At 46.6% G+C, this 25386-nt stretch overlaps 2 protein-coding genes across 5 annotated transcripts; both read left to right on the top strand.

Moving 5' to 3' along the window:
- Positions 1-194: 194 nt before the first annotated feature.
- Positions 195-21290, top strand: LOC118516920 (hyccin-like). Of its 3 annotated transcripts, XM_036062762.1 has the most exons (8): positions 599-1088; positions 6141-6643; positions 6717-6977; positions 7052-7574; positions 7668-7784; positions 16315-16806; positions 16930-17243; positions 18692-21290. In XM_036062762.1, the coding sequence occupies exons 2-8, from the start codon at positions 6494-6496 to the stop codon at positions 18704-18706; spliced, it is 1872 nt and encodes a 623-aa protein (XP_035918655.1). In that variant the 5' UTR covers positions 599-1088; positions 6141-6493; the 3' UTR covers positions 18707-21290. The 3 variants fall into 3 exon arrangements, 2 of the variants coding, with proteins under 2 accessions (XP_035918654.1, XP_035918655.1); XM_036062761.1 differs by lacking the exon at positions 599-1088 and adding an exon at positions 195-496 and having other exon boundaries at positions 16930-21290; XR_004908169.1 differs by lacking the exons at positions 16930-17243; positions 18692-21290 and adding an exon at positions 13085-14072 and having other exon boundaries at positions 590-1088; positions 16315-16446.
- A 761-nt stretch (positions 21291-22051) lies between these two features.
- Positions 22052-24263, top strand: LOC118516915 (UDP-glycosyltransferase UGT5-like). Of its 2 annotated transcripts, none has more exons than XM_036062753.1 (3): positions 22052-22179; positions 22585-23056; positions 23132-24263. In XM_036062753.1, the coding sequence occupies exons 1-3, from the start codon at positions 22177-22179 to the stop codon at positions 24211-24213; spliced, it is 1557 nt and encodes a 518-aa protein (XP_035918646.1). In that variant the 5' UTR covers positions 22052-22176; the 3' UTR covers positions 24214-24263. The 2 variants fall into 2 exon arrangements, with proteins under 2 accessions (XP_035918646.1, XP_035918647.1); XM_036062754.1 differs by lacking the exon at positions 22052-22179 and adding an exon at positions 22201-22412.
- The last annotated feature ends 1123 nt before the right edge of the window (positions 24264-25386 follow it).

The raw sequence follows: 25386 nt of genomic DNA, 5'->3' as shown, positions 1-25386 counted from the left end.
AAAATTAATTACAAAGAATATTTCAAAGCATTTCAAATCAAGCTTAAACGTGTACTGTATTTTAAATCGTCTTGAAATGCTCTTGCAAAATAAAATTCTGAAAGAAAAACAATTTCCTTCCAAAAAATAATGAAACGTCAAACACGGATGACCAATGGCAGGGAAACGACAGCGCACACTGTGCCCCGAAAGTAAAATGCACCAAAAACTGATAGAAAAGCAAGGAAACAAGCAGGAGGTTCGATTTTTCGCCAATAATCCTATTCTCGCTGCTCGGTGTGTGGTCTTATCGTAGCAGGCGGTTCGCCCCCGCGTTTTCCCGTTCCAAGTGGCAAGGGTTTTCCACGGGATCCGCGTACCACCGTGCATGGTGGTGGCCACCGTTCGCGTGCAGTGCAAATTTCCAGTTCCACTCCAAGTTCGCGGTGTATCGTCGTCGTTTTTTGGTCGTGCTGGTGCCTGTGATTGACCCCGCGAAGGAGGAATTTTAAGAAAGGTAATTCGCAGTGCTTTTGGGTACAGGTTGTGTGTGTGTGTGTGCGTGGTGAGGGTGGAAAACAGGAAGGGGTGTAGTGTGGCGTAACGTGTACGTATCGGTACACGACGGTGTCCAACTGTTCCAACGCAGTGAATCGTCCAGCGAGGAAAAGCAAAGCGGTCCAAGTTCCGATGCATCATCGTATGATGATAAGCGCGTGTTGTTAAGGTGTCCGCCCTAGTTTATTAAAGTGTTGTGCGAGAAAGGCATGTCCTGTCGTGCGAAGAGCCAGTGAAGGAGCCAGTGGCCTCCGGAACGGCCACCACCGTTTCGAGTTAACCAGCCTGCCCAGGTGTTACGTCAAACCGTTTACCATGGCCCACTAGGAGCGAGCGAGCTGTTTTCCTTACCAAACTACAGAAAACAAGCGATTGTTGTGAAGTTGTCGTCGCGGTAGATCCAAGTCAGCAGAACCGCCGTTGGTGTGTTGTTTCGTGAAACAGCAGCAGTGGGGTGGGAAATTCGAATGATATCATCAACACCAAGCTCGTCATCGTCGCCAGGCGTGCAAAGTTTACTTTGATGTGTGTGAAGAATCGAATCAACCCAGGTGGGTGTAAAGGAAAACAACAACTATTCACAACAGCCACGTTTGAAGCTTTTTCCGTGCAGAGGGAAAACCTCGAACCATTCATAATTAGCAGAGAAAGCAGCAAAAAAGCGTTCTGGTTGCGTTCTCCGGGGTACTTTTCCAGGTTCGGTATGTAGGTAATGGGAGCTAAATCCCAAAAGCGTTTAAGGCGAATCACTATCGTTAACATTCCATTTGCAGCATAAAAGGCAGATAAGGGGAGGGAAAAAACTGCTTACGACTGATAAGCAGGCGCATCGTAAAGATGAAAACCGATCCGATTGAAACGTTCCATTAACGCAATCCGTTCAGATGCTCGTCCGTCCGTCCGTCAGTCCCTGTGGCCTTGAAGTGCGTGGGCCGTAGAATACTGCCGACCCCGATAGAAAAGGAACCTTGACCCCAATCAATCGATGCACGAGTGCACGGACGGCACGGCGATGCAACGAACACGGTGCATGCATTTGTGGCCCCACATTATTATCGCATTTGTTCCCGTGTGTCTATGCGTTTACACGTTGCGTTGGACACCGCTCCTCGGACGGTAGAAAGGTCACCTTAAGTTTTCCCGGAATGCAAACCAGCTGATGGCAGGAGCTGTGGGTGTGTGTTTCCGTTATCGAATGATGGACGGAAAGAATCGTATCCAATTTTGCATATCGATTTGATTAAGTAACGCCTAAAATTAGCCCCTTGGGGAGACTTTTTGTTTCGTGTCGTTTGTTGACTGGCTTCGACATCAGTGGGAGCATTAATTGGATTGGGTTTGAATTAATGGCAGACAGTTTCCTTAATGTTACTGTCTGTTAGAGACGGATTTCCTTTCTAACCTCGTTCACGGGGCTTACTATCCAGCTACGGGTAGAAGTAAGTCAAGGATGTCAAAACTGGCAGACTTGGAGACTTCCCGAGCAAACCCAAAAACAAACGGCAGCTTAAAATTGATTCGGTTGGTGTATAATCAACCTCACGATAAAGGCGATTGATTGTCTTCGTGCAGTATGAATGCGCTGCTCAGGAAACGTTGCCCAAAGATATGATTGATCGGTTTGCCCGCTTACCTCCACCACGAAATTATGAACCGAACTCTGTCGGTACTGGTTGACTGAACAACCGTCCCAAAACACTTTCTTCTTTTTTATTTATTTTGTATGCTTTTACTTAAGAAAAGGTGCTTATTTGAAGATTCAATTCAAGCATAGGCTAACCGTCTGTTAGCGGTGCGTTAAACGGCGAACATTCTGTCTGTAGTGCGGTGGCCGCTCAGTACGGATATCGCCACTGGCAATGAGTCGTACAAATATGGTCTTTAGCGAGGCTCGGTAGATGATAAGGCATTGCCAGGGCTGTGCTTGCAAACGTAATTGCACATTGTTATCGTGTGTTTTGCCGGGTGTAATAACAGCAATTATAGATGCCTTTTTAGGACCGTAAAAAAACAAATTTACAAAAATATTATTGTTTAACAAATTGTTGAACTTAATATAAACAGTTAACGATTGTTTAAGTGTGCTCTATTTTAAATTGTTTTCTAGAACAACTTTTGCCATAAGTAATAGATAAAGAATAGCAAAACTTGCTACGCAGATACTAGTAGATATTATTAAAAAAAATTAAAAGAAAGCGATCAAAATCCATCCCCAAAAATAAACCCAATACTGTCATATCAAATGCATCCTGGAAACTATTTTTGGCACCAGTTCAACAGACGGCAGACAGTTTGCTGCCAATGGTGTAGGTAGCTCCCATCCCTGCTCTAAAGCTCCCCCGTATCAGGAGGTCAGTAAAGCATGGTTGTACTCGAACCATCCACACGCACTCAAATTTAGTAGTACGGTCAGCGCTGCGATCGAACCGCTGTTGGATGGAATAAAAGCGGAACAAAAACACGCAAATAAAAAATCATTACGTCCTTTGCACACATTCCATTGACAATCATCAAAGTTGGTACTTCTTTGCCAATGGGGGATAGGGAAGGTAATGATGGTTTAATTGGATCATCGCGGTATAATTAAGTATCAAAAGCCGAACGTGTTGTGGCACTCGTTGACATCTCGACAGTGACGTCCGGTCAACGGGGTTGGGATGGGTTGGGTTCGCCCGCTTGGCGGAACGAGGTCCAGCGGTGGTGAGGATAATTGCCTGGGGCCGTTCTGGGATTTGAGCGCATTTTACTCTTGACTGTTTTCTGATGTTACCGGTGTGGAATAAAGTGGAGAAGCGTATAGCACATGTAAAAGGATAGGTTTTTTGTTTGTGTTCTTAAAAGGTTTAAAACATTGTAGTGGAAAGCATAAGCTTTTCTCTCGATCCACCTACAAAAAAATCATCAGATTGACCGGGCTTTTTCACACAGGCTTTTTCTATGAATCCCTTAAAGACCTACCATCATCATCAGCATCATCAGGGCTCACCTGTTGCCGCCATTGGTTGTCAGCGTACTCATCGCTAATGCATGTGGGTACCTTCGGAGCAAACCTTCAGTTGCTCCATTTGACACCGGTTCATGTCCCCGTAGAACCGTCTTTTATCGTTGCACTGCGTGGCGTATCGTCGTCGCGTGTTAAATTCGTTACGTAAAGTTATGCGCGCGTAAAGACAACTTAGGTGCTGATGGTGCTACTAACAGTTAATTACGGTGGATGGCGCAAAACGCGTACTGGAAACATATGCCGAGGTCTAGTTCCATGGCACAAAAGCCAGCTAGGAGAGAGAGAGAGAGAGAGAGAGAGAGAGACATACACGAAGGACACCACTATTGATTGACGTAACGGCTGGTTTGAATTTGAAACGAGAGAACGATTGACGTAAAATGTGTTGTGAGTAGTTGGCGGACTACTAGATCACGGTTGCTTATCGTTTGACGTTTACTGCCAGAATCTCTTCAAAGTTTTGCCGTTTGAAAGAAAGTCCAGGTCAGGGTGGGTTAAGCTGTTGGTTTAGTAGTTTAGTGGTGGGTGGTGTGTGTGTGTTTTTGCTTCTTCTTGCGCTCCCCGTTCTACTCGCACAAAGTATGTTGGCGAAAAGTTTACCCCTATCACACAGCGTCAGTAACAATGTCTCGTGGTTGAGGAAAGTTCTGTTGTGTTAAGTGCAATCTTCACATTCGCGGGGTTTCCCTTTGGGGGGGTAAGCCATCCAGGAAGGTGGCGAATTTGATGCTTCCTCCTCCACTTCTAATCCAGGAAGCCGGTGTGAAAGTTAGAACAATGTCATGGTTCTTGGTCACGACGCAGAGCATGGACGAAAGTCGTGGGAACTCGGGCAAAAGTAATAATTGGGTGTTTTGTTTCGTACAGGGTACAGGGTCTCCGTCTCCGGTGAAGCGCTGCTGGCCCTACCGCTAGTGCGAAAGATACATTTTAGTTGAAGATAAACTTTGGATGGTTAACATTCACTGTTTGGCGGTGTTGGTAGACATCTAACGATGGCCCGAAGCGGTCTGTGGGTTACGGTTGGTTCAAGCGGTTTAAAATTGAGCTGACGCCGTTGCGAAAGGAAAGTTTGTTGGAAAGCGTTTGCCGATTTTGATGTTTGCCCTGGCAACAGAATCAGTGTGTCGATTAAGTATGATTTACGTAACTCATTAGTGGGAAAGATTAATTGGGGGATTTCCGTTCGGGATTCGTTGTGATGTTCGTTGCACTTCTTCGGTCCGCAAGCATCCAAAAGTAATCTATATTTGTGTCTATTTAGCATATATTTTAGTTATAATCTAAGGGAGTGTACGTCACTCATGAGCTGGAAAAGGCTTTGCAGACACCTTGTTCTATCCCATAAAACTATGCACAAATTATCAAACCTTAGCCCAGCCCGTCCTGGACCAGCAGAACATTCAAGGATAATTTATCTTAACGACGTTCTAACGGCCCAACGAGCTCCGTCCAATCATCTCCCCCATTGCTGTCAAATCAGATTTAGAAACGATTGATTATCACACTCCGAATCCGTTTCGTCAGTCAATTCATCGGACGTACCACAACACTTGCCGAAACTTTGTTCCTGCTTATTCCTGTGGGAACGATAGCGCTTCGTCCATTTGATGATGCTTACCACGGGGGGAAAGAAGGCAGAAAAGAACGGAATGTCCATTAAGGAAGACAATCCATCCAAGATCCAGCCGAAGACTGTTGCTTGTAGTGCGAGAAAAGAACAGAGAGAGAGAGAGAGAGAAGGGAGTCCTTCCAGGATCCATAATTGGTGTCTAACGATTCACGTAAAAGCCCACCACGTAGACGCCACGACTTAAGGTGGAAAGATAAGCAGCTCGATGTAAGTGGATTGAAATCGATTTCTTATAAAATAGTAGCTTAGCTTCGCGAGCTGTTTCTCGCATATTTTTTCATCATTTTCTGGAAGGAAACATACCTCCAGGAAGAGTCTGGAATCGTTTGGCGTCTGCTAGCTGCCGAAGCAGTAAGTTACGGAGCACTCCCGCTTGTGTCTACAGTTGATTCACAGCCTTTTAAAAGGAAGGAACGGAATGCGAATAACATAAACCACGCTAATAGTCGGTGGAAAGGATTGTGTGTCGCGCGTTTGGCGGGCGAGTCCGCGAAGAAACTCTTATCGTAAAACGTGCCGTGTAAATTGGTGCCGTTGGGCGAAGAAAAAGCTGGTAAACATGGTACTAAAAGGCTAGTACCGAGTAGCTTGAGGATGGACGGGTTAATGGCTTTACGTTGCAGGTTTTTGCAGGCAGCGAGGGTTTGGGATGGAATTGGCTACAATATGGACCCTTGGTGTTATTCGTGGTAGACTGCCGGGGGACTATTCCGCTCGATTTAACGTTTAAATGTTCCAAGAATGTAACGGGCTTGAATGTGAATTATGAAGTTTGCAGACGGGCCCGTCGGTTTCTTAAAGTACAGCTGGTTTCCGCAATCGAGTCGCTCGATTCCCATTGTACATTCAATTAGCTCCATAGCGTCCGATGAAGTCATCGCCTGTGGGTTTGATTGCTGATGACGGCACCATCGTGATCTTCGCTCACGTACTCATCCCATTTTTATTGCTGCATTTATTTTGCAGGGCAAATACTATTCAAAGTATGACTTTTCGCGCTGTAACACGCACAACCGTCTAATAAGCCGCATCGAGAACAATTGAAAGTGATCCTTGAAAGCAGCTGTGATTGAAAGCGAAGCTAATCTTGCCGTACGATTTCTACACGTGGCCGTGGCGTCGAAACGGTTTGACGTAAGGATTGCCTCCGGATGTGCCGCAACAGGAGGAGAACGTAGCACGTGAACGAGCCGGGAGAGAAGTTTTGCGACGGGGACAAAGCTCGCGGAGAGGCCGAGGAGTACATCCATTTGTGGAACCGGCGCTAATCGGGTGTGCTCCTTGTATCTCTCCGTTTTGGCGGCGCTAGGCAGGAAGCGATGGCGGAAGCGATCATTGCCGACTGGCTCTCCGACTACAGTGCACTGCAGGAATCGGAACTGCGCACGTTTGCCGCCCAGCACGAGAATGACTTCGAGATCTCGAAGGCGCTGTACACCATCCTGAACGAGCGGACGAAATACAAGGATGTAAGTGTGGGGGCTTTTCGAGGGAAAGGCTTCGCAAGTGTCGGTTACAATGCTTCCGCTTCTCTCGTTGCAGCTAATCCATCCCATCTGCAATCAGCTGTGCAATTTCTACCGCTCGAATGAGGTCGAACTGCGCCGGTTTACGCTGCAGTTTGTGCCGATGCTGATCTATCTGTATCTCAACTCGGTGGCACTCGGCGACAAAAAGGGCTGCCGTTCGATCGAAACGCTGCTGATCTGCATTTACAACATCGAGGTCATCGCGGACGATGGGAGCCCGAAGGTAGTCTCCTTTCGAATGCCCGTCCTGGCGCAGGCATCCGTCTATCATGAGGTAAGGCTGGCAGTTTTTGGCGAAGCTTCTGCGGAGAACAAGAGATTCACAGCAAACGATGGTCGATTTTGCAGGAGAAAAGCCTACAACCAAGCGATTTGCGGCGGTGGGAAGAGAACAGCAATAAGGATATCAATTGGGGCCCGCTACCCTCGATCGAGTCGATCAACGCGCAGAACCGGCTGAAGGTGATGACGGCGCTGCTGTTCACGTACAACCAGCAGCTAAATCAGATCCACAAACCCGCCCTGTACCATCTCTGCAAAACCACCTCGCTGCTGGTGAACCAAGGCTTTCCGAAGGTGCCGGGTGGCCACATGCATCGCTCATCGTACGGTACCGATCCGATCTCACCGCAGCAACCGATGGCGATGGCTGCCCCGTCGCATGTCGTGCGGCCACCGCCCCGGATCGCCGTGAACGCCCAGTTCCTGGTGGAGCTGGCGCACGCCAACTACTTCGCCATGTTTAACGAGTTTGCGTCGGCAGCGATCGAAGCGGTGACGGATCTGCACAATCGCGCGTGCTACGAAATGCTTCCCAAGGTGATACTGGTGACGAATGCAATACGCAACTCGTTGCACGCGAATCCTTCCGGTAGGTTTTACGGAACCAAACATGATGTCCTTTACCAGTCGAAGACGTTTACATCTGTTCTATTTGTTGTTCTGTTGCTTTTCCGCTTTACAGGTCAACCCAGTGATGGTCCGATGGGTATTAGTGTTGCGCTGACACCTGCCACGACTACGGTGACGGTGTCGAAGTCGATGATTACGAATGCCTCCTTCCGCACGAAGAAGCTACCAGGTAGGTGGTCCGGTTTCCTCGTTCTCGTTCCTCGGCGGTTGCTTTACGCCGCTACGAGCGTCCCATTCGTTCAAATTCACCATCCCGTCCGTCCGTTATCGGACGCCAAGCTCTCTCTCTCTCTCTCTCTCTCTCTCTCTCTCTCGCGTGTCGCAAGAGGAGTGACGATTTGACGAAACAATTGACGATGAATTGTGCAAAACGTTGCCGCGCTTTAAATTTCGAATCGTCACTCTGTCTCCATTAGTCACGCCCGCCGTAAAAGGCACACGCGGTGGAATCCATTCTCTTCTCACACGTTTCGTTTTCTTTTCCACCCCGTTTTTGTGAATCTAATACCAATCCGCCATTACGGTCGTGGCCGTTTCCGTTCCTGTTTGCTTGTTGCGGGAAACGGCCATTTTCCTGCCGATGCTTGAAGCTTTTTCGTTGTTCAATGTGATGTTTTCTTCGGTTAAAAAATTGTTCTGTTGGAATTGTTTACCATTTTTCCTTCATCCGTTACTAGCCCTGCGCTTCATGCATTGCTCATCGGTTTTAAACTTCCCTGCTCCTTTCCTTCGTGGTTTCGTGGTCGCGTAAATTCCCATTTTTTTTAATTCAAATTGTTTTACGGGGTAAAGGATTTAAATTAACATTAGTTTGTGGTTTAGAAATATTAATATTCCACGTAACATCTGGTGCAACACTGTCCCTTGGTGGTGTTTTCCATGTTTTCCCAAGCAAAAAAGGCCCCAAAATTATGACAATTTTCGAATCTAGGCTGACCCTGGGTGTTGATTGGTTCTGTTGAATTAATTACTGATTCCCATACAATTTCCGGTGTTTCGTCTAGCTCTAGCCCTCCTACTCACGATCCATTCCAAACTATTCCCACACACACACACAATGTCCTTACAACAAAACATTTTAAAAAGTTCAAAAATTGCTCCCCTTTATCCGGAAGCGAACGCGTGCACCAGAGGGAGGACAATTAGCGTGCCGTTATATATCATCCGCCAATGTTTCAATGTCAATGCTTCAGATCATCCCGTAATCACTGCGTGTCTGTCGCTAGCGCTCTCCTTGCCGAAGCGAAAGCTGATCCCCCCAGCTGTCCGTTGTCGTGTGGGCGGGTTGACAACGACGCGAGCAATTGGGGTTGAATCGCACCCCAGAACGATGTTGCTAATTTGCTTGACTTTTGTGCCGACGACGTCGGGATCGTCAATCGGATTCAGTCAAACGTCAAAATGGGGGGGTTGTATGTGGGCTGGATCATCGGTTCCTCGAAGAACAACAGCTCGTCCTACATTCGATGGATGGCGGTATTTGATATCATCATCAGCGGCCCACATTGGTGTTGTTATCAGAGCGTATCACGTTGCTGCGACGCTATGGAAAGCAAAGTCGAAACGCCTGGTGGGAAAGAAAAGCAAGAATGCGCAAGAATTGAGCCAGTATTCCTTTTTCCTGCGAGATAAACCATAGCTGCTACTGTTGCTGCTGGCTCGTGCCGTGGCTCGGGGAGGTAATTATTGGCTAAAATGGCAGCCCCACAGCGCTCAGCTCCTTCGCCATGATGCCCTTAAACGAAGGGGTCGAACTGGGTGGGAGCACCAATGGGAGAGGACAGGGCACATCGTGGGTGGCGTACTTTAGCCACGGATCGGTTGTATGTTTGTTTGTTTGCGCGTTCTTGCCGCCTCTTCTGGTTCGGTAAAACATTGCGCTTTGACGTGATTGTGCCACGCCGCTGCGGATATGTTGCACGGGACGTTCCTATTCCTTGAGGCTGTGTTTAATCGCTCTTTATTATTTGCTTTTCGTTATTAGAAGAAAATTTCGTCCCACGTGCAACGATCAGGCTGCATGAAATGGAACAGGTGCGTTTGTTGGTGCAAACCATCCTTCTTGAGGTTGTGAATAGAGCGTGCCGAACCGCGTCGGAACTTTCGACCAAGAGGCCAAAGATACGAAAAATTCGGTGGTTAGATCTGTTTCTCAGAGATTTTTGAAGTATGTGTGAACCCCCCAGCCCGCAACACTAAATCCGATAATGATTTTCTACCCGAGTGAGAAATAAATGTCTTGTAAAGCGTTCCGGTTTGCTTTCTGGCTTAAAAGTTCGCCCTACGTCCACACGGTTAGGATCTTTCGGGATCTAGACACGGCCACATCGTGCGCAGTTGAGACTTCTCCGGGTGGAACAACTCTCGTTCTCGAGTTGGTCGGAATGTAACGTAAAACGAGGCCAAAGCATCCGAGCTGTGCCAGAGTTTCGAAAGTAAGTTTTGTGGCTAATAACTCAGTGTTCCTTCCATGTACCGGTGTTTCGGTGTGGCGTCCGCATCCCTTGCCTCCCTCCCTGGAACGGGGGGAAATTGGGATGCTCTCCCCCTCACTCTACCTTCGATGTTTCTGTCCCTCAAACGTGTGTTTGCTGTGTGTTTGTACGTGTTTTGCTGCTCAAGTTTTTGGGACGTTTTCCGAAGTGTCCTGATACCATGTCCCCTGATGTGATGTGTCTAGATGTGAAATAGGTTTGCTTGAAAATGGTGTACACAAAATGCCTTTGCATGGACCCGATTTCCGGCGTAGTTCCGTTGGTGGTCGTATAGAAACCTTTCCTTGGTCTGTCTGTCTGTTGTTTTGGGCCTCTCGCTCAAGATGTGTAAGGATGAAGCATTGTGGTAAAGAACATTCGAGACATTTAGTTCGTCACATGTGTCATTAATTACGGGCAAGTCGGTTTAATAGGAAGGTTTTGTTGGAAGCCGGACCAGAAGAACTGTGAAATGGTTTACAGGCTCTGCCAAGCCTCTGTAGGTCAGAGAGAAAGGTTGCACGGGAAAGCATGTCTACCATATTAATTAGCTTGTCAGACACATCGGTTCAGACAAGGCTCGAACTCTCCAGACGTTTCCTATTGTAGATCGGCTTTGAAATGCATCGTCTCCTTTCGACGAGACGCTGTGTTTGCGTGCAGAGTTCTATTGTTCCACATGCCTTTTATCGTTGGTTGTGTGCTCCATTGTTGGCGGGTTCTTTAGTCTGGTGGAGTCGAAGTTGCTGAAGACTTTCAGACATGGAGTGAGTGAACTTTTAATGTCTTTGATTGTCGAAGGGAAATTATGTAGTTATAAAAACCCTCTCCACACATGTCGTTACAAGTGAATTGTGTCATGGGGATTGCATACTTTAAGTCTGATTTGATTTAATGAAGCCAACAAAGCGAACGAATATAACAAATGAACTTCTCTTGACCTTTTAATGTATTGTTTATATGAATAAACATTGTCAGCAAAAATAGGCTTTACTTAACTTTTTTTTATTGCAACTCAATAAAACAACGATCCTCTAGACAAAGATGAACATGAGTAGTTTATACAGAAACACAATAGATCCGTTTAAAAGCCAATGTCAGTTAAAATGGCATCCGTACTAGGAAAACTGTTCCAACTGCTTGGAAAATTGTTCAAAGTCCTTGTTGCTTTTATCCCTTGCATAACATCGAACGCCGCTCCCTCCTCCCCAACAAATTATGTGACATCGATACATTGACGCCGATCGTCCGATGTTGATTTAAATCCAGGCGTGATAAAAATACGACGAACAATTAAAATATGTAACCAGCAAGACAAGATAGATAACCACATCCAGCATCATCCAGCACTCGGCAGGGTAGATTGGCAGTGAAGCCACCTGGCCTGGCTCACATGTCAGTTTGAGCATGCCGGAAAACGTGACCCCGGGCTCCATTAGTGTGTGTGTGTGGGTATGCGCGCACCGGATTGTTCCGCATCATCATTGTGAATGATTACGCAAAACAATAGGGAAAGGAAAAACCTACGGAAGGATTCGTCGATGGCCATTTATCGGGGGAGGAGATGTAACATAAATCTATTGCAACACACACACACACACGCACACACAGCTTGTTATCGACCGGGAAGGGAAAGTGGAATCTTTGTTGAATAATCGTCCAACATTCCAGGTTTTGTGGTCAGTCGGACAGAAGAGTGTGTAAGGATGAAGGAAGGATTTCCTTGGCTCATTGCTTGATGTCGTCTCGCACCGTGCGGTTGGGTCTGACCGGTGTGGATAACTGCAACTAGCCGAGTTCTGGTACGAAGGCGTTCGTTTGAAAAATATGGTTTTGAAATTTCACATCCCACTGTAATTAATAGCCATTGCTGTTACGAAACTAGATCGTTGGACTGGGGATGTCACACTGAATGAGGTTATTTTCCATCATACTGGCTTGTTCGCGACAGCCGGAGTCGGCGAGCAGGCGAAAGCCGAAGAAAATAATAGTTTTTCTTCACAACGAAATGGAAATCTGCATTCTATTGTTCATTGATGTCACTTTCTTAAGTTTTTCTTATTTTATTTTGATTTTTTCAACATTTCCATCTCGGTCATATCTTCAAACTTCTTAATGATCCTGAGGACATTACTCTTCCAGCTCATCTCATCGCGAATGTTTGCGAATTAGACAGACAAGCTTCCGCTTATTAGTCTTTCTTGCCTCCGTTAAGAAAGATTTGCATGTAAAACAAACCGATCCAGCAAGACCGATCTGGTTGTAATAAAGCAGAGGCCCAGAATGGAGCTTTGAAGGCCAATCAAACTAACTAACCCCCTTTACCACCGTTCGATCTTAACTCCTTTGTCTCTTAACTCTTCACCCTGTTCTTAACGTTTCGCTTGCTTCTATTATTGATTTCTTTTCTGATTATTTCAACCCTCGTTTGTGTTCTTTTTCCTACTAAAATGTTTAAAGTTGTTCTTAAAATTTTCCTTCCTTACTGTAACAAAACTGTATCCATACTTTCCACTTCTGACGATGTGCGACACACATAAGCAATCATAGAAGGGCGAGCTGTTGCGATGTAAATGCATTCAATCTTGGCTATGGTGTTTTTTCTTACTCGTCTCCTATCCTGTACTTAACTACTCTGCTACACAATCTGCTATCCGCAGCAGACCAATAACACTGCACCGCGAATCTCCGATTTGCTTGCCAAGGCTTGATTAAGCGAGGAACTCTGGGGCGTTGGAGAACGGATTGATGTAACAAACCAATTTTTTTCTTTTCTTCCTTTCCTCTAATTTTCCTTCTTGCTCTTTTACCTTACCTCTCCGCGCGTGGAACAAAAAATCATTTTGACATTGACAATTATTGTACCGAAAATCACTCTTTCCGATGGTATGATTTTCCATCGGCTCGACTGCGGTTGTGCTGCTAATGACTGTGGTGCTGGTTATGTGTGAATGTGGGACCCATGCGTCCGTTACCTGGCGTCTGCCATCGACAGACGATCTGGAGGTTGAGTTTGTGAATGCACTACAGTCCACGCAGCAGGAAATGATGAGCAAACTGGCGATGATTGACGCGGACGTAGGAACCGGCCTAATGGGTGGATCGGGCACTATGGGCAGCAGTTCCAGCGTGCCGGCAGTTGCCGTGACCAATGGTCCGGAAGGCGATCCGGGCGATCCGGGAGATTCAAACAGTCCGCGTACCGAGCCGAAGAAGAAAGAATCACGAAAGTGGAAGAATTGGGGCTGGAAAACGAATGCCGCTACTGCCGGGGGGACAAACGCGAATGGAACCGGTGCGGCAGGTCCGAAGCAGGCTAGCATCGAGGAGGAAGCAGACTCACCGAAACGATCGGCCGGATCGACACGGCACTCTAGTCCGGCCGATTCGCCGAAGCACAAGCTGCTGCTGGGAACGGGCAAGGTTGAGGATGTGAACTCTAGCAGCAGTATCTCACCTGCATCGCTGAGGCGCAAGAAGTTCCTGTCGAGCAAGAATCAATCACCGATAAATCGGTCGGAAGCGCGCGCCAGTGCTGGTGCTCGGCTGTACGAGGAGCTAGAGCTGCAGGACTCGGACTCTGATGAGCTGGCGGCACTGATAGTGAATGGACGGCCGGCAACGATTCACCTAATACAGCCGTCCACCATCCCTGGACTTTACTAAGCGTGGACCATCGCCTTCTGCACAGTCGAATCTCTCTGGCGCTAAGTAGAGAGTCTAGCAAATCCGCTACGCCGTAACTGCTAATCTACAATTAACAAGGACGTTAACGTGTTAACGTTACTGAAACGAGGAGCCTTACACACAGTTCACAACCTTAGATAGCTAATAATCGAACTTGCCGCTTCAAGACTTCAGAATATTTAGTGCATATCCTCCCTGAAAAACACCACCACGGCCAGTGCTCCGCAATGCCATCAAATGATCGATCGTTTAACCTCACTGCTGCTGCTGCTGTTGCTCTGAAGCATCACCGAAAGGTACAGTTTGGAAACAGGCAAGCCAATGACGTCTTCTACCAATTCGTAACCAATTCTGCTTCTGCCGCAACACGCGAGCACGTGTGTGCTGTGCCGTGTGTACCCTTTTTTCCGCTGTCGCTGGCTGTTTGAGTGTGCGATTTTGGTACCTTTTTTTTCAATTTTAATTTCCTTCTTTTGGCTTCGGAGGCTGCTACAACTGCTGCGCGCTGACGTGTTGTACTGCTTCCGTTGATTGTTTTAATCGCACCTGGATATGAAAAGAGCTCTGTACGGACCCGTAAACACACATCGCACTCGCAGTCCATTGCTTCTGTCTACCTCACTGTCTCACTGCGGAACTGTTGTGTTGCACTAGCGTCTTCGAATGGAAGTTCTGTTGTTCCTTATCGTTTCCGAGCGCCTTCCGGTGACAAAATGATTGAAGGACACCGTTTATGCACTCTTACTGCACTGGACGCCAGTACACTTTCCATCACTGTAAAGCGAGTGTTCTTGATTAAGCAAGCTTAGTGAACGTTTCCATCCACCCCATCCACACAATCCACACTCATTATTATGTTTTTATTCGTTTTGGAGCTTGGTTGATTTTTTTTTCAAATCCGTCGTTTTAATACTCTGCTTAAGGTTGCTCCTCTTGAGTTGTTTCATTTTTATTCGGCTTGTTTTGGCGTTTGTATCAACACATGTTTCTTGTCCGTTTGATGTTGGTTGGGGGGTTTTCACAGCACCCACCACCTTTTCCCACATCCATCCTCCTACACTCGTCACGTGTTTCCATTTGATTTCGGTTCGCCTTTCATGTGTTGCGTTCCCCGGCTGGGAGCGGCGAGATTATTTTGGCACACGGTTTTGTCAATATTTGTACCACTTGAGGAAGCGCAAAATGTTGAATACGCTATAAATATCGTCCTGTGCTTGTGTGTGTGTGTGTGTTTCTACTTTTTTTTATTAAATCGGTTTAAAAACAGCTTCAAACGAATTTCGTTCTCGTTAAATCGTTTCTTTTATCCGTTATTCTTGTTCTGTTTGACCAACGTGAGTTCTCTCCGTTTGTATGTGTGTGGTTGTCTGTGTGAGAGAGGATTTTCATTCTTATTAATATTAAATCAGTTCGTTATGTTGCTACCTTTTCCTTTCAATCGTTCTCGTGTGTGCGTGTTTTTTGTTCTTTTTGTTTGATTTTACAACGTACGCAACCACGTACGTAGCTGGTGGGTTATGGATTTATTTTTAGCCAAATAACGTGCCAGAAGGTACCCCACACACGCACACACGCACACATACGCACCTCACTGTGAGAGCTTTTTTCTTCAATTCACGTGGCCAATTGTGTGCACTAATGTTCCCGTAACCCCTGCAAGTAGGCAATGCGGCAAACTGTGTCGTCTTTCTAAATACTCTATTGTATGCATCTTTTAAGGTACTTTTATGATTTTAAAAAAAGTTATAACATACAAAAAAAAGCACATAAAAATATACTAAAGGGGATTAAAAATAAAAATCTACGTGCAATGTTGCCTCCTGAACGCCTCCAATGCAATCTTAATTAATTTGTCGTCCATCATAACACAACCAGCGCTCTGTTTGTGGCGTTTTCATAGAAGTTGGCGGGTACGAAATAAAAAGCCCAGGAAAACAGGCCGCTAAATGTCTCCCGGTGACCTACATACCTTGTGGCGGCCCACTTGGTGGACGATAGGACAAGTTGGTCGAAGAATTTAATTGAAACATAAAGAGCAAGTGGAAGATAAAACAGAATGATACACAAACAGATCGGCAAGTTATGTCTCTGCTCAGGATGGTACTCAGTACATCTTGTGCGTATCATCACACACCGCTAACCCTGGTGTGGATCACCTACTTATACCGTCTTCGATTGAATCGTTTCGTTTACGATCTCCCTCTCTCTCTCTCTCTCTCTCTCTCTCTCTCTCTCCCTCTTTGTCTCAGTGGTGGCCGCCACGTGTTTTGTCTGCCACCACTCTATACTGCACGTTACCCCACAATCCGCAGCCTTCTTATCTGTTTTGTGTACCAATCGGTCTGAGGAAAATGCTTCCCTCCCCCCCCAGACCGAACAACCCTTCCCACAAACGCCTCAAATCCAGCGTTCGTTCAGGTGCAAGAAGACGAAGTTTAATTAATTTTCCACGTTGGTTTTGCTTTACTCTTTGCTATTCACGCTGCGCTGCTGCCTACGACGACGACGACGACGACGACGATAATTCTTGCGCCGCAGACGATATTCCAATACAGGGCCCAACGAAGGAGGAGAATGGTGGCCCACACCATCTGACCAGCATCAACGAGGAGGGTGAGAGTGGGCAACCATCGGCGGACGGCAGCGCGAAGGGTGCCGGCATCGGTGCGACGGGGTCCGGCGGCGTGTCGGGCACACCGGGCAAGCCGAAGGACTCCAAAACGCATAAGGTGCTGGGCGGCTTCAAGAAGCTGAAACCGGAAAAGGATAAGGATAAGGAGAAGGATAAGGATAAGGATAAGGATAAGGATAAGGATAAGGATAAGGACAAGGATAAGGATAGGGAGGGAAGCGGCACGACGCCGGTCGTGCTGGTATCGACCGGTTCCGGTGGTGGTGTGACGCTTCCGGTGAACAGCAGTACGGCAGCGACGGCGGCCGGCATCACCGTCGGCGGAACGTCACTCGTCGAGGAAGCGAAGGCCCTAATGTCATCGGCGAAGAAGATTAACTCGAAGGAGAAACTAAGTGGTAAGCGAACGGCGCGGCACGGATTGCTTTCGCGTTAAATATGAAAAATCGGGCAGGGGGAGAAGGAAGTACAAGGATGGCGATGGCTTCGTGGCTTTGAATACACTTTTCTCCTAATTACAGCTTCCGGTGTCGGTGGTGGCCAACCGGCAACCGTAGTCGTGCTCGCGAATGGCAGCATCCTGATGGGATCCGGTCCGGCGTGCAACACGACGAACGGTGACAGTTCGGATGGTGCGGTAACGCTAGCGGCCGCCGGGACGGCTAACGGTGGGCTCGGCAAGCAGTCGCTCGACATTGGCGAATCGTTCGATTCGGGCAGCGAGCTGCTGCAACAGCACGGCCCGACCACGCTCAGCAGCGCCAACAGCAGCAGCAATGGAGGCAACACGATAAAAACCACCGTGCTGGATATGAAGAACCACGGCAGTATACAAGTTAGTCAAGTTTAGATTATTGTCCCCGTGTCTCGGTATACCCGCTAGGAGTAGGAATTATTGTTTCTGCGTGGGTTAACGTGCGCGTGTGTATAGTTGATGATCCCCAATGTGTCCTCCCGTTCCGAACGATCCTTTTTTGTTTACTTCACCTTACCTCATCCGTTCCGTATCGCTAAGCGCCAAGGTTACAGTTACAGTATTGCAGTCCCGATTTGTAGTAGGGTATCGAAGATTACACCAAGACACACGCATACACATCCCGTTTTCCCATCCGCGCGAACCCCGGGTCGACCGGCGATTTCGGGTTGAGTTTTTTAGATAGTATCGTTTTTTGTTTCCTGGTGCGTTTTTGTTACATATACCAAATAAGTACATAGACGGATAATGTTAATTTGTGTGTTAAATTTGGAAATTTGTTTACGTTTTGTTTATTTTATACAGCTTCGGTTTTGCTATCGTAACAATATGTTAATCATACACTTATACATGTGATAGTCCATTTTTCTCGGTTGTTTTGTTGTAGTTACGCCATTGTCCTTTTATTCGCTTTTAGTTTAGGTTATTTTCCTTCTTAAACGACTCCCTGTGGTTCTTAGGTTCAGCGGCGAACAGTATGGGAAGGATTTGCATTCCAACGCACTTGCCTGTATTATTCATTTCCTACGCTAAGAGCGTTTGCTCGTGCGTGGAAAGACTACTGGCAGTGGCGATAATTTTGTGCTTTTTGCCCCGGTTTTATTCTCACCCCCTTTCCCCACCGGCCTCTTCCCACTGACGACTGTCTGGTACAGTCGTTCTGGTATGTTTTCCAGTCGTGCTCACCCACCGCCTCACAAGTCTCGTCATTAGGGAAACATCCATTTTCGCGCGAGCGCTGTGCTGTGTAGCCTTTTAGCCACCTTACGGCACGACAGAAGTGGAAATAATGCTCCCACGCTCCGCAAAACAACATATTAAAACGACCGCGACTCCCAACCCAACCATATCCTCCGGATGCCCGATGCCTAGTCATGCGTGCCCTTGGCGGTAATGGGCGCTATAAAAAGGAGGGAAGAACACACATACGTACAGTCAGCCAGCCAGCCCCCATCTTTTCCCTTCTTACGGCCTACCGACGAGCGTACCGTGCTCGCACGTTGGAAGAATTCATTGGCTGATTTAGATTGTAAATGAATAAGTTTAGTGTAAGCATCATTTCATTACAGCATCCTTAGTGGTAGTAAGTACCGTTCACGAAGCGAAGAAAGCCCTTAGCGCGTCATAGTTTAAACATGCTTTCTGTTTTCTTTCGCTTCAGGTAAAATTGCTTGCAGTAGCTACATTGTTACGGGGTTCAGTTAAATGTTTTATGTGTTTGGATCGAAGAAGAAATTTATCCTAATGGCTTTCTTTATTTAAATGCAAATCGGAACCGCCTCTCCCGACCGGACATTCACCCCACCCAGCTGTGGAGAATCTAGCTCGCCGTGATAGACCATTAATAACTTCGGTTGAACCGGTCCATATTCATTCAAATGCATGCCCGGCCACTAATCACAATCAGCATTGCTCCGTGGGCGTTATGTTATTATTTGAGTGTGTGTGTGCGCGTTTTTTGTTTGCTATTTATTTGTACGTAGGCGTCTCACTTCATTCGCAACCATTTTCATTGATGGTGCGGCCCCAGCGTGCGCTAGGAAGACCAATTAATGGGGGTAAAGAAAAACTTTCCTTTGCTTAGTGTGAAGCGTCTGCACTTGATTGAACGGCGAAAAGGTAAAGGGTGCGTGCAACTAGCGTCCAAATGCCGACTGGAACCTGTGCGCGACAGACCCGTCGTCGGAAGTAAGAAAAGCGCTCCCGTTCGTTCTCTTAATTCTTCCACAATACGAATGTGCCAACAAATAATGATCTTATGGTTGTGCGTGTGTGTGTGTGAATTTGTTTCGTTTGTATTTTGTGAGTGCTGTTGCAATATTTGCTACTTGACTTATAAAGCCCTATTTGACCTATTTTCTGTCCCATTTCGACCGATTTTTTTCCTCGTAATTCGTCTTAATGGGAACAAAACTAAACCAAAACGGAAGTCCTATCCTCTTCTGTGCTGTTCATTTCGTCCGTTATTTATCCTAGGAAAAGAAAAAGAAAATGAGGTCGTATTTCCGTAATCCGGAACGTTGTAATAAGAGTCCGGAACATCGAAGATGTGTCTCACATAGCGTACGGAAAGATGTTAATATATTGAAGCAATACTATACTACACAAAAACCCCAAGTGCAGGCTAGGGACGATAGCCGTACTCGTGCCACAAGTCGAAGTCGATTTGAGCGGAATGATTCAATGACTGTCTGTACAAGCAAACAAGTCCAAAAGGTCTTTGCGCGAGGTCTTGTTGTTATTTACTTTCGATTATTGTTGTTACACTTCTACTTCTTGGAAGGAAGCTGAGAGTTGTCTGCCTTCTTTACCATTCAAATCCAACCCCCCCGTGTCAGTGCTGCATAACACAAAACACCAGAGGAAAGCAATAGTTAAAGCAAACCAACTAATAGGATATGTAGGAGAGTTCACTTAAATACAGCGTAAAGACGGAAGAGTCCTTAGGAAGTAACGCTATTCTTCGGTGTGGAGGTATGGGGTATTTAGGAATCCGACTGTGCTTATGAGAGGATTTAAATTTTAATTTATCATCATCAATTGTTGAACATTCATTACACTTCGAAGAATCATCGGCATTAGTTAGACTTGTTGCGGTAACGGAATTCTGAAACGAACTTATTGTACACGATATTAGCCATACGAGGAAGGCGGCATTAAAATACATTCATTTCACAGAACGAAAGCTTCTAAAGCACGCACGACGCCCTCTCGATTGTATACATATCATTTCACCGCACTACCACCTGCTACTACTGTTCATGCATTTTCCCGGGAAAAAGGTGAATCCCAAACTTGTGTTACTTTTGTGCCCATATGTTTGCAAGAAGGATCAAATCTTTCACCCACTGTTGTGCTACCGATGCTTGCTAAATCCGATAAATAATAATTTGCTATAGGAGATCTTCTAAAGGAAGACCCCCGTGAGGACTAACACAGAGCATAGACACAGAAAAGACTTGACGAAGGGAAAAGATGGGCACAGAAGCGAGACAGGCAAATATACAGAGACTCGTTAAAACCGTTAGTAGCAGCGTTGAGATTTCATCCGTCGGTGTGTACATACTGGAGTGTATAGAGAGCGGGTTGAAGGGTTCAGAATTCCGCAGAGTAGATCAGAACGGTTAGCTAGCATAGGAATGCATTATACTTCATCGTGTACGTGTGTGAGTGTTTTTCATTTTTTGTTGGGTTTTAGTTTTCGATGGTATTCAATCGCGTTCATGTTCCGCGTCCGGGTTCTGGCGAGGATTTTGCAAAGCGTTCTCTCTCTCTCTCTCTCTCAAGTCATTGTTGATGAAGTCGCGTTCGCAGAGAATATATATATACACTCACATATAGATATATACAAACACACATACCTATACACACATATATATACGGATATTTAAAGAAAAGGTATCAAATTTTCGGTGTAATTCATCTCGAACCATATGCAACAAAGCAGGACGATATTAAACCGCGAAGCGAATATCGTAACGCAGGAGGTAACGCTTGTGTAACGATCGTATTAGGTGGTGGCATCGGTGGGTGCTTTTGGAAATCGGGTTAATCGACGAGCACTTGGCGCGTGATGTGGGGACGAATTGTGGGGATACACACACACACACACACACATACACACTTTCTGTGAGACAGATACTAGAGCAATCACACCAAACAAACAAAGCAACACAAGCAGGCAAAGCGATAGAAGGAAGGATAGCGCAGCAGTAGGACATTATTGAAATGGCTAGAGCGTAGGGAAGTAGGAGCCGTGTTATAGTGGAGGGGAAACCAATATACATACAGTGCCGGGAAGATTAGGTGCAACAGGTGTGTGTAATAAGGGTTGGGAGAAGAAGAAAAAAGAAGCAAATTCTCTACTCTGTACAGAAGAGGAAAATATATAATATCGTTACAACCAAATGGTCTGCGGAATGAACCGAAGCGCTGGAATCTGAATCCGAAAACCTCGTCGTGTATCTGGCAGAAGAATGGATACTCTCAGGTAGGTGTATTTGTATGCACAGTTATCGTTCCAGCGGCACACATATTCGTTACGGCACAGCTTTCTGCACTGGTCATCGTAATCAGCTTTCGGATTGTGGTTCTTGTGGATGTTGTGAATGGAAACCTTAAAATAGAACCTTCATACGGAACGGTAATCGTTTACCGTCTGGGTAATTGTGACGTGCGGATCTAGCTATTCCAGGTAATTATAACTATATTCTATTGTCCACCAAAAATTACCTAACGGCATGACAGCTCGACCGATCCGAATCCGACCGTGTTACAACATGTCGTCGCTAATGATGGACACACTGTTCCGACAGCATAGATACAGATCTGGTTCCGTCTCATCGGCTTCAGAAATATCAGCAACGTAAACGCCCGTATGTTCGAGTTCCTTCCCGAACGTGCGTGACTGCTGTTGTTGATTAGATTTTTTAATAATCGAACCCCAATTTCCTCTAGCAGCTGTGAGTGTCGTGAGTGGCGGCCTACAGTAGGCATCAATATATGCCGGGGAATCCTTTCTCTTAATATGCTCACTTGACGGAGTCTGGCTCTCAGCCGTGAAGTGCGTTCGACCTGCTAGATAAGCCCGGAACTAAGGGCGCTCTAAGGCAAACAGGCTTAGGATCGGCACTGAACTTGGCCGTGCGCTGTCGAGTATGGCGTGCGCTGGCGAGCTTCGTTTCGAACGGCTAGCTTCAGTTGTGATTGAGTTGCCACCGGAGCTACATCGCTTCGGAAGATCGTCGCGATCGCATCGGAAGGGTTCGCAAGAGTAACAACATATCTGATTAACATGGTAGGAAGAGGCTTTAATAGTTTATATTAGTCAACTTTTGTGAAATAGTTTTAACAACTTTAAAGTAGTGAAATTATCGAGAAAAAATGGCCACTGGTTATCACCTCACGCGATACGATGCTGGACAGTTGTAGACAAACATCTCCCGCGGCTTGTTATTGCATCGTCATCGTCCGATCTCGGCACAGCGTGAACGTGACACTGCATGACTTGTGAAACGCGTGCTACACAAGGTTGATTGTGTTATGATTGCAATTGTGTGTTTTTGTTTCGTTCCTACTCGCCGTTGGCAATGCTACTAATGATGGCCGTAGCAATTGCAATTGCATTAGGCCAGTTTTCTACAGTAGTAATTCTTGTGCGACATGATTTACGGATTATAATTTTCTCTCCCATCGTCATTAGAATCTCCTGGCGCTAGTTTGCTTCCTAGCGGCCACCCTTCAAACCTCGATCGGAGCCCGGATACTCTCCGTCAATGTGTTCCCCGGGCGTAGCCATTGGATGATGATCGGTAGCATTCTGGAGGAGCTGCTCGAACGTGGCCATGAGGTGACGGTTATCACCAACTACCCCAGGAAGAAAGCTCATCCAAATCTCACGGAGATAGTGATCGATCCCATCTACGACTTTTGGGGCAAATCGGTTAAGGTGGACTCGCTGTACGATCTGACCGATATCTCGGTACATCAAATGCTGATGGACTTCCTGTACCCGTTGGGCCTTCAGACGGCCGAGTATGCGTTTACGCGCGAGAATGTGATGGACTTTTTGCGGAATGATAAGAGCCAGTTTGATCTGCTGCTTGCCGAACAGTTCTACCAGGAAGCGTACCTGATGCTGGCGCACAAGTATAAGGTCCCGATCGTGTCGATAGGTGAGCTAGTGTGAAGATCGGGTGAGACAGGTCACAACGGGTGATGATTTTGTGGTTTGTTTTTGCTACAAACAGGAACGTTCGGGTTCGCCCAGTACATGGGTCCGATGATGGGTCTTATGAACGCTTGGTCACACGTTCCGCACGAGTTCCTACCGTTCACCGACCACATGTCGCTTTACCAACGAGCCTACAACACGTTCGTCAGTTCGTACGAGCTCCTGCTACGCTCCTGGTTCTATCTTCCCGAGCAGCAAGCAATGGCCGACAAGTACTTCTCGTTTCTTCCTGGTCCACTGCCCCGCTTAAGTGATCTGGAGCGCCAAGTGTCGGTGATTCTGCTGAACAGCTATCCACCACTAACGTCAACTCGTGCCAAAGTGCCGGGGCTGGTGCAGGTCGGTGGCTTACACATCAAGGAACCGAAACGTCTTCCGGACGATCTGCAAACCTTCATCGACGGAGCAAAGGACGGTGTGATCTACTTCAGTCTCGGTACAAACCTACGGTCGGCTGATATGCCTCCGGCGAAGCTTTCCGTCATCCTGAAAGTGTTCGGTTCGATGAAGCAGCGTGTGGTGTGGAAGTTTGAGGATGAAGGCATCAGGAACCTACCACCGAATGTGCTCGTCCGTAGCTGGCTACCGCAGAGCGATATTCTAGGGCACCCGAATGTGAAGGTGTTTATTACGCACGGTGGATTGCTGGGCACACAGGAAGGTGTGCATCGAGCCGTGCCGATGGTAGGCATACCGATCTACTGCGATCAGCATCTCAACATGAACAAAGCCACCCTGGGTGGGTATGCGGTGAAGCTGTACTTCCCCAACATAACTGAAGAATCGTTCCGATGGGCACTGGAAGAGGTGTTGTACAATCCGAGCTACAAGGCGAACATGGCGAAGGTGTCACAAACATTCCGCGACCGTCCAATACCGGCGCTGGATGAAGCGATCTACTGGATAGAGTACGTGATACGGTACAAGGGTGCACCGCAGCTGCGCTCGGCTGGATTGGATCTACCGTGGATTAGCTTTGCGTTGCTTGATGTCGTTGGGCTGATGGTGCTCTCTTTGCTGATGGGAATATTTATAGTGCGCCGAGCTGTCTCCCATTTGTTTGGTAGAAAGGGCAAAAGTAAACGAAAGCATGAATAATTAAAAATATGAATGAAAAATGAGTAAATACAAACATTTTAAAATACTGATCAGCTGCATGTAATCCGTTGGCGACTGTGCGATTTGAAAGCCAAATGCGCCTAAAGGTATGCAAGCGCGTTACATTCAATCAAGCGTTACATTTTTGTGCGAAACGTTACAAGGTGCTGGTTTTTCCAGCTTTGCAAACTTTAATAATACAAAGCATTGTTTTTAATCATTGCTATTTTATTTCAAGATGACAAAATTATCCCTTTTCGCATGGTTGAACTTAAAAGAAGCCTAAAATCACGCTTGAAATTGTGTTCTGAAAATGAACGCCGCGCAATGGGTGAATAAAGCGTGAGAGTAAAATGAATCTCGAGAGAATCAGTTGAAGATGAACGATCTCCTCATCATCACCGGAACTCCGATCATGCACATCAGGTATGTACTACTAGAAATATAGAATATTATCGAAATTGTAGCGATATTTTAAGTAGTTTGTGTAACAGTTAAGAAATTGTAGAAAATCAAGCCAAGAAAATATCACAAAAAAGCCTACTTCGATTGTCACAACCACTTCGAGTGAGCTAGTGATGTGTGAGTGAACGCGTGACGCTCACGTCTGCTCATTCCAACATTGCGCGGTTGCCATCGCCACGGTCGCTGCTGGTAAGATCATTCATTCGCACGCGCACTTCACGTTCGACCGTTCTCGGGGAAGCACGCATGCACGTGTGCTTCTTCGTCGTAAAACTCCACCCGGTCTGACTCCAGTTCTCGTGTGCGTCTAGGTGAGCAAGAAAGCGTGCCGCAACCAAAACGAAAACAGTGCCCCAAAACAATCCTCCCAGCCCAGGTGCATGCGTGAGTGAGTGCATGTGTACCGTACGTGACAAGAATCGAAAGTGAGAAGGCGACGGAGCCTTTTTTTGTTTGTAAACGTTCATTTCGTTCTGCTGTGATGCAGGACTGGTAGAGGTGTTCCGGGAGTTAAAAAAACCACACGAAGCCGTGGGGTTGTTTTGGAGTGGTTTTAGTTTGGTTTTAAAGCGAATGCAGTTCGAGGAAATGAGTGCACGTGCATGAGCGTTATATAGCGACAACAATCGTCTTAATAGAGGTTCTAACGTCACACCACATCAATTATCAACGCAAAAAACAGGGTGTTGCATCGATGCAAATGCCGGT

The sequence above is a fragment of the Anopheles stephensi genome, unplaced genomic scaffold (genome assembly GCF_013141755.1).
Source record: "Anopheles stephensi strain Indian unplaced genomic scaffold, UCI_ANSTEP_V1.0 ucontig42, whole genome shotgun sequence".
Taxonomy (NCBI): Eukaryota; Metazoa; Arthropoda; class Insecta; order Diptera; family Culicidae; genus Anopheles; species Anopheles stephensi.
This window is presented reverse-complemented; position numbering and strand designations above follow the sequence as displayed.

What these genes read in the sequence shown, in the direction of transcription:
- LOC118516920 (XM_036062761.1), top strand. Translation starts at nt 6,494, where the DNA reads ATGGCGGAAGCGATCATTGCCGACTGGCTCTCCGACTACAGTGCACTG. An exon ending in CCGCACGAAGAAGCTACCAG is followed by an intron (nt 7,785 to 16,314) that starts GTAGGTGGTCCG and finishes CTTGCGCCGCAG; the next exon opens with ACGATATTCCAATACAGGGC. An exon ending in CTCGAAGGAGAAACTAAGTG is followed by an intron (nt 16,807 to 16,929) that starts GTAAGCGAACGG and finishes TCCTAATTACAG; the next exon opens with CTTCCGGTGTCGGTGGTGGC.
- LOC118516915 (XM_036062753.1), top strand. An exon ending in GGTCCCGATCGTGTCGATAG is followed by an intron (nt 23,057 to 23,131) that starts GTGAGCTAGTGT and finishes TGCTACAAACAG; the next exon opens with GAACGTTCGGGTTCGCCCAG.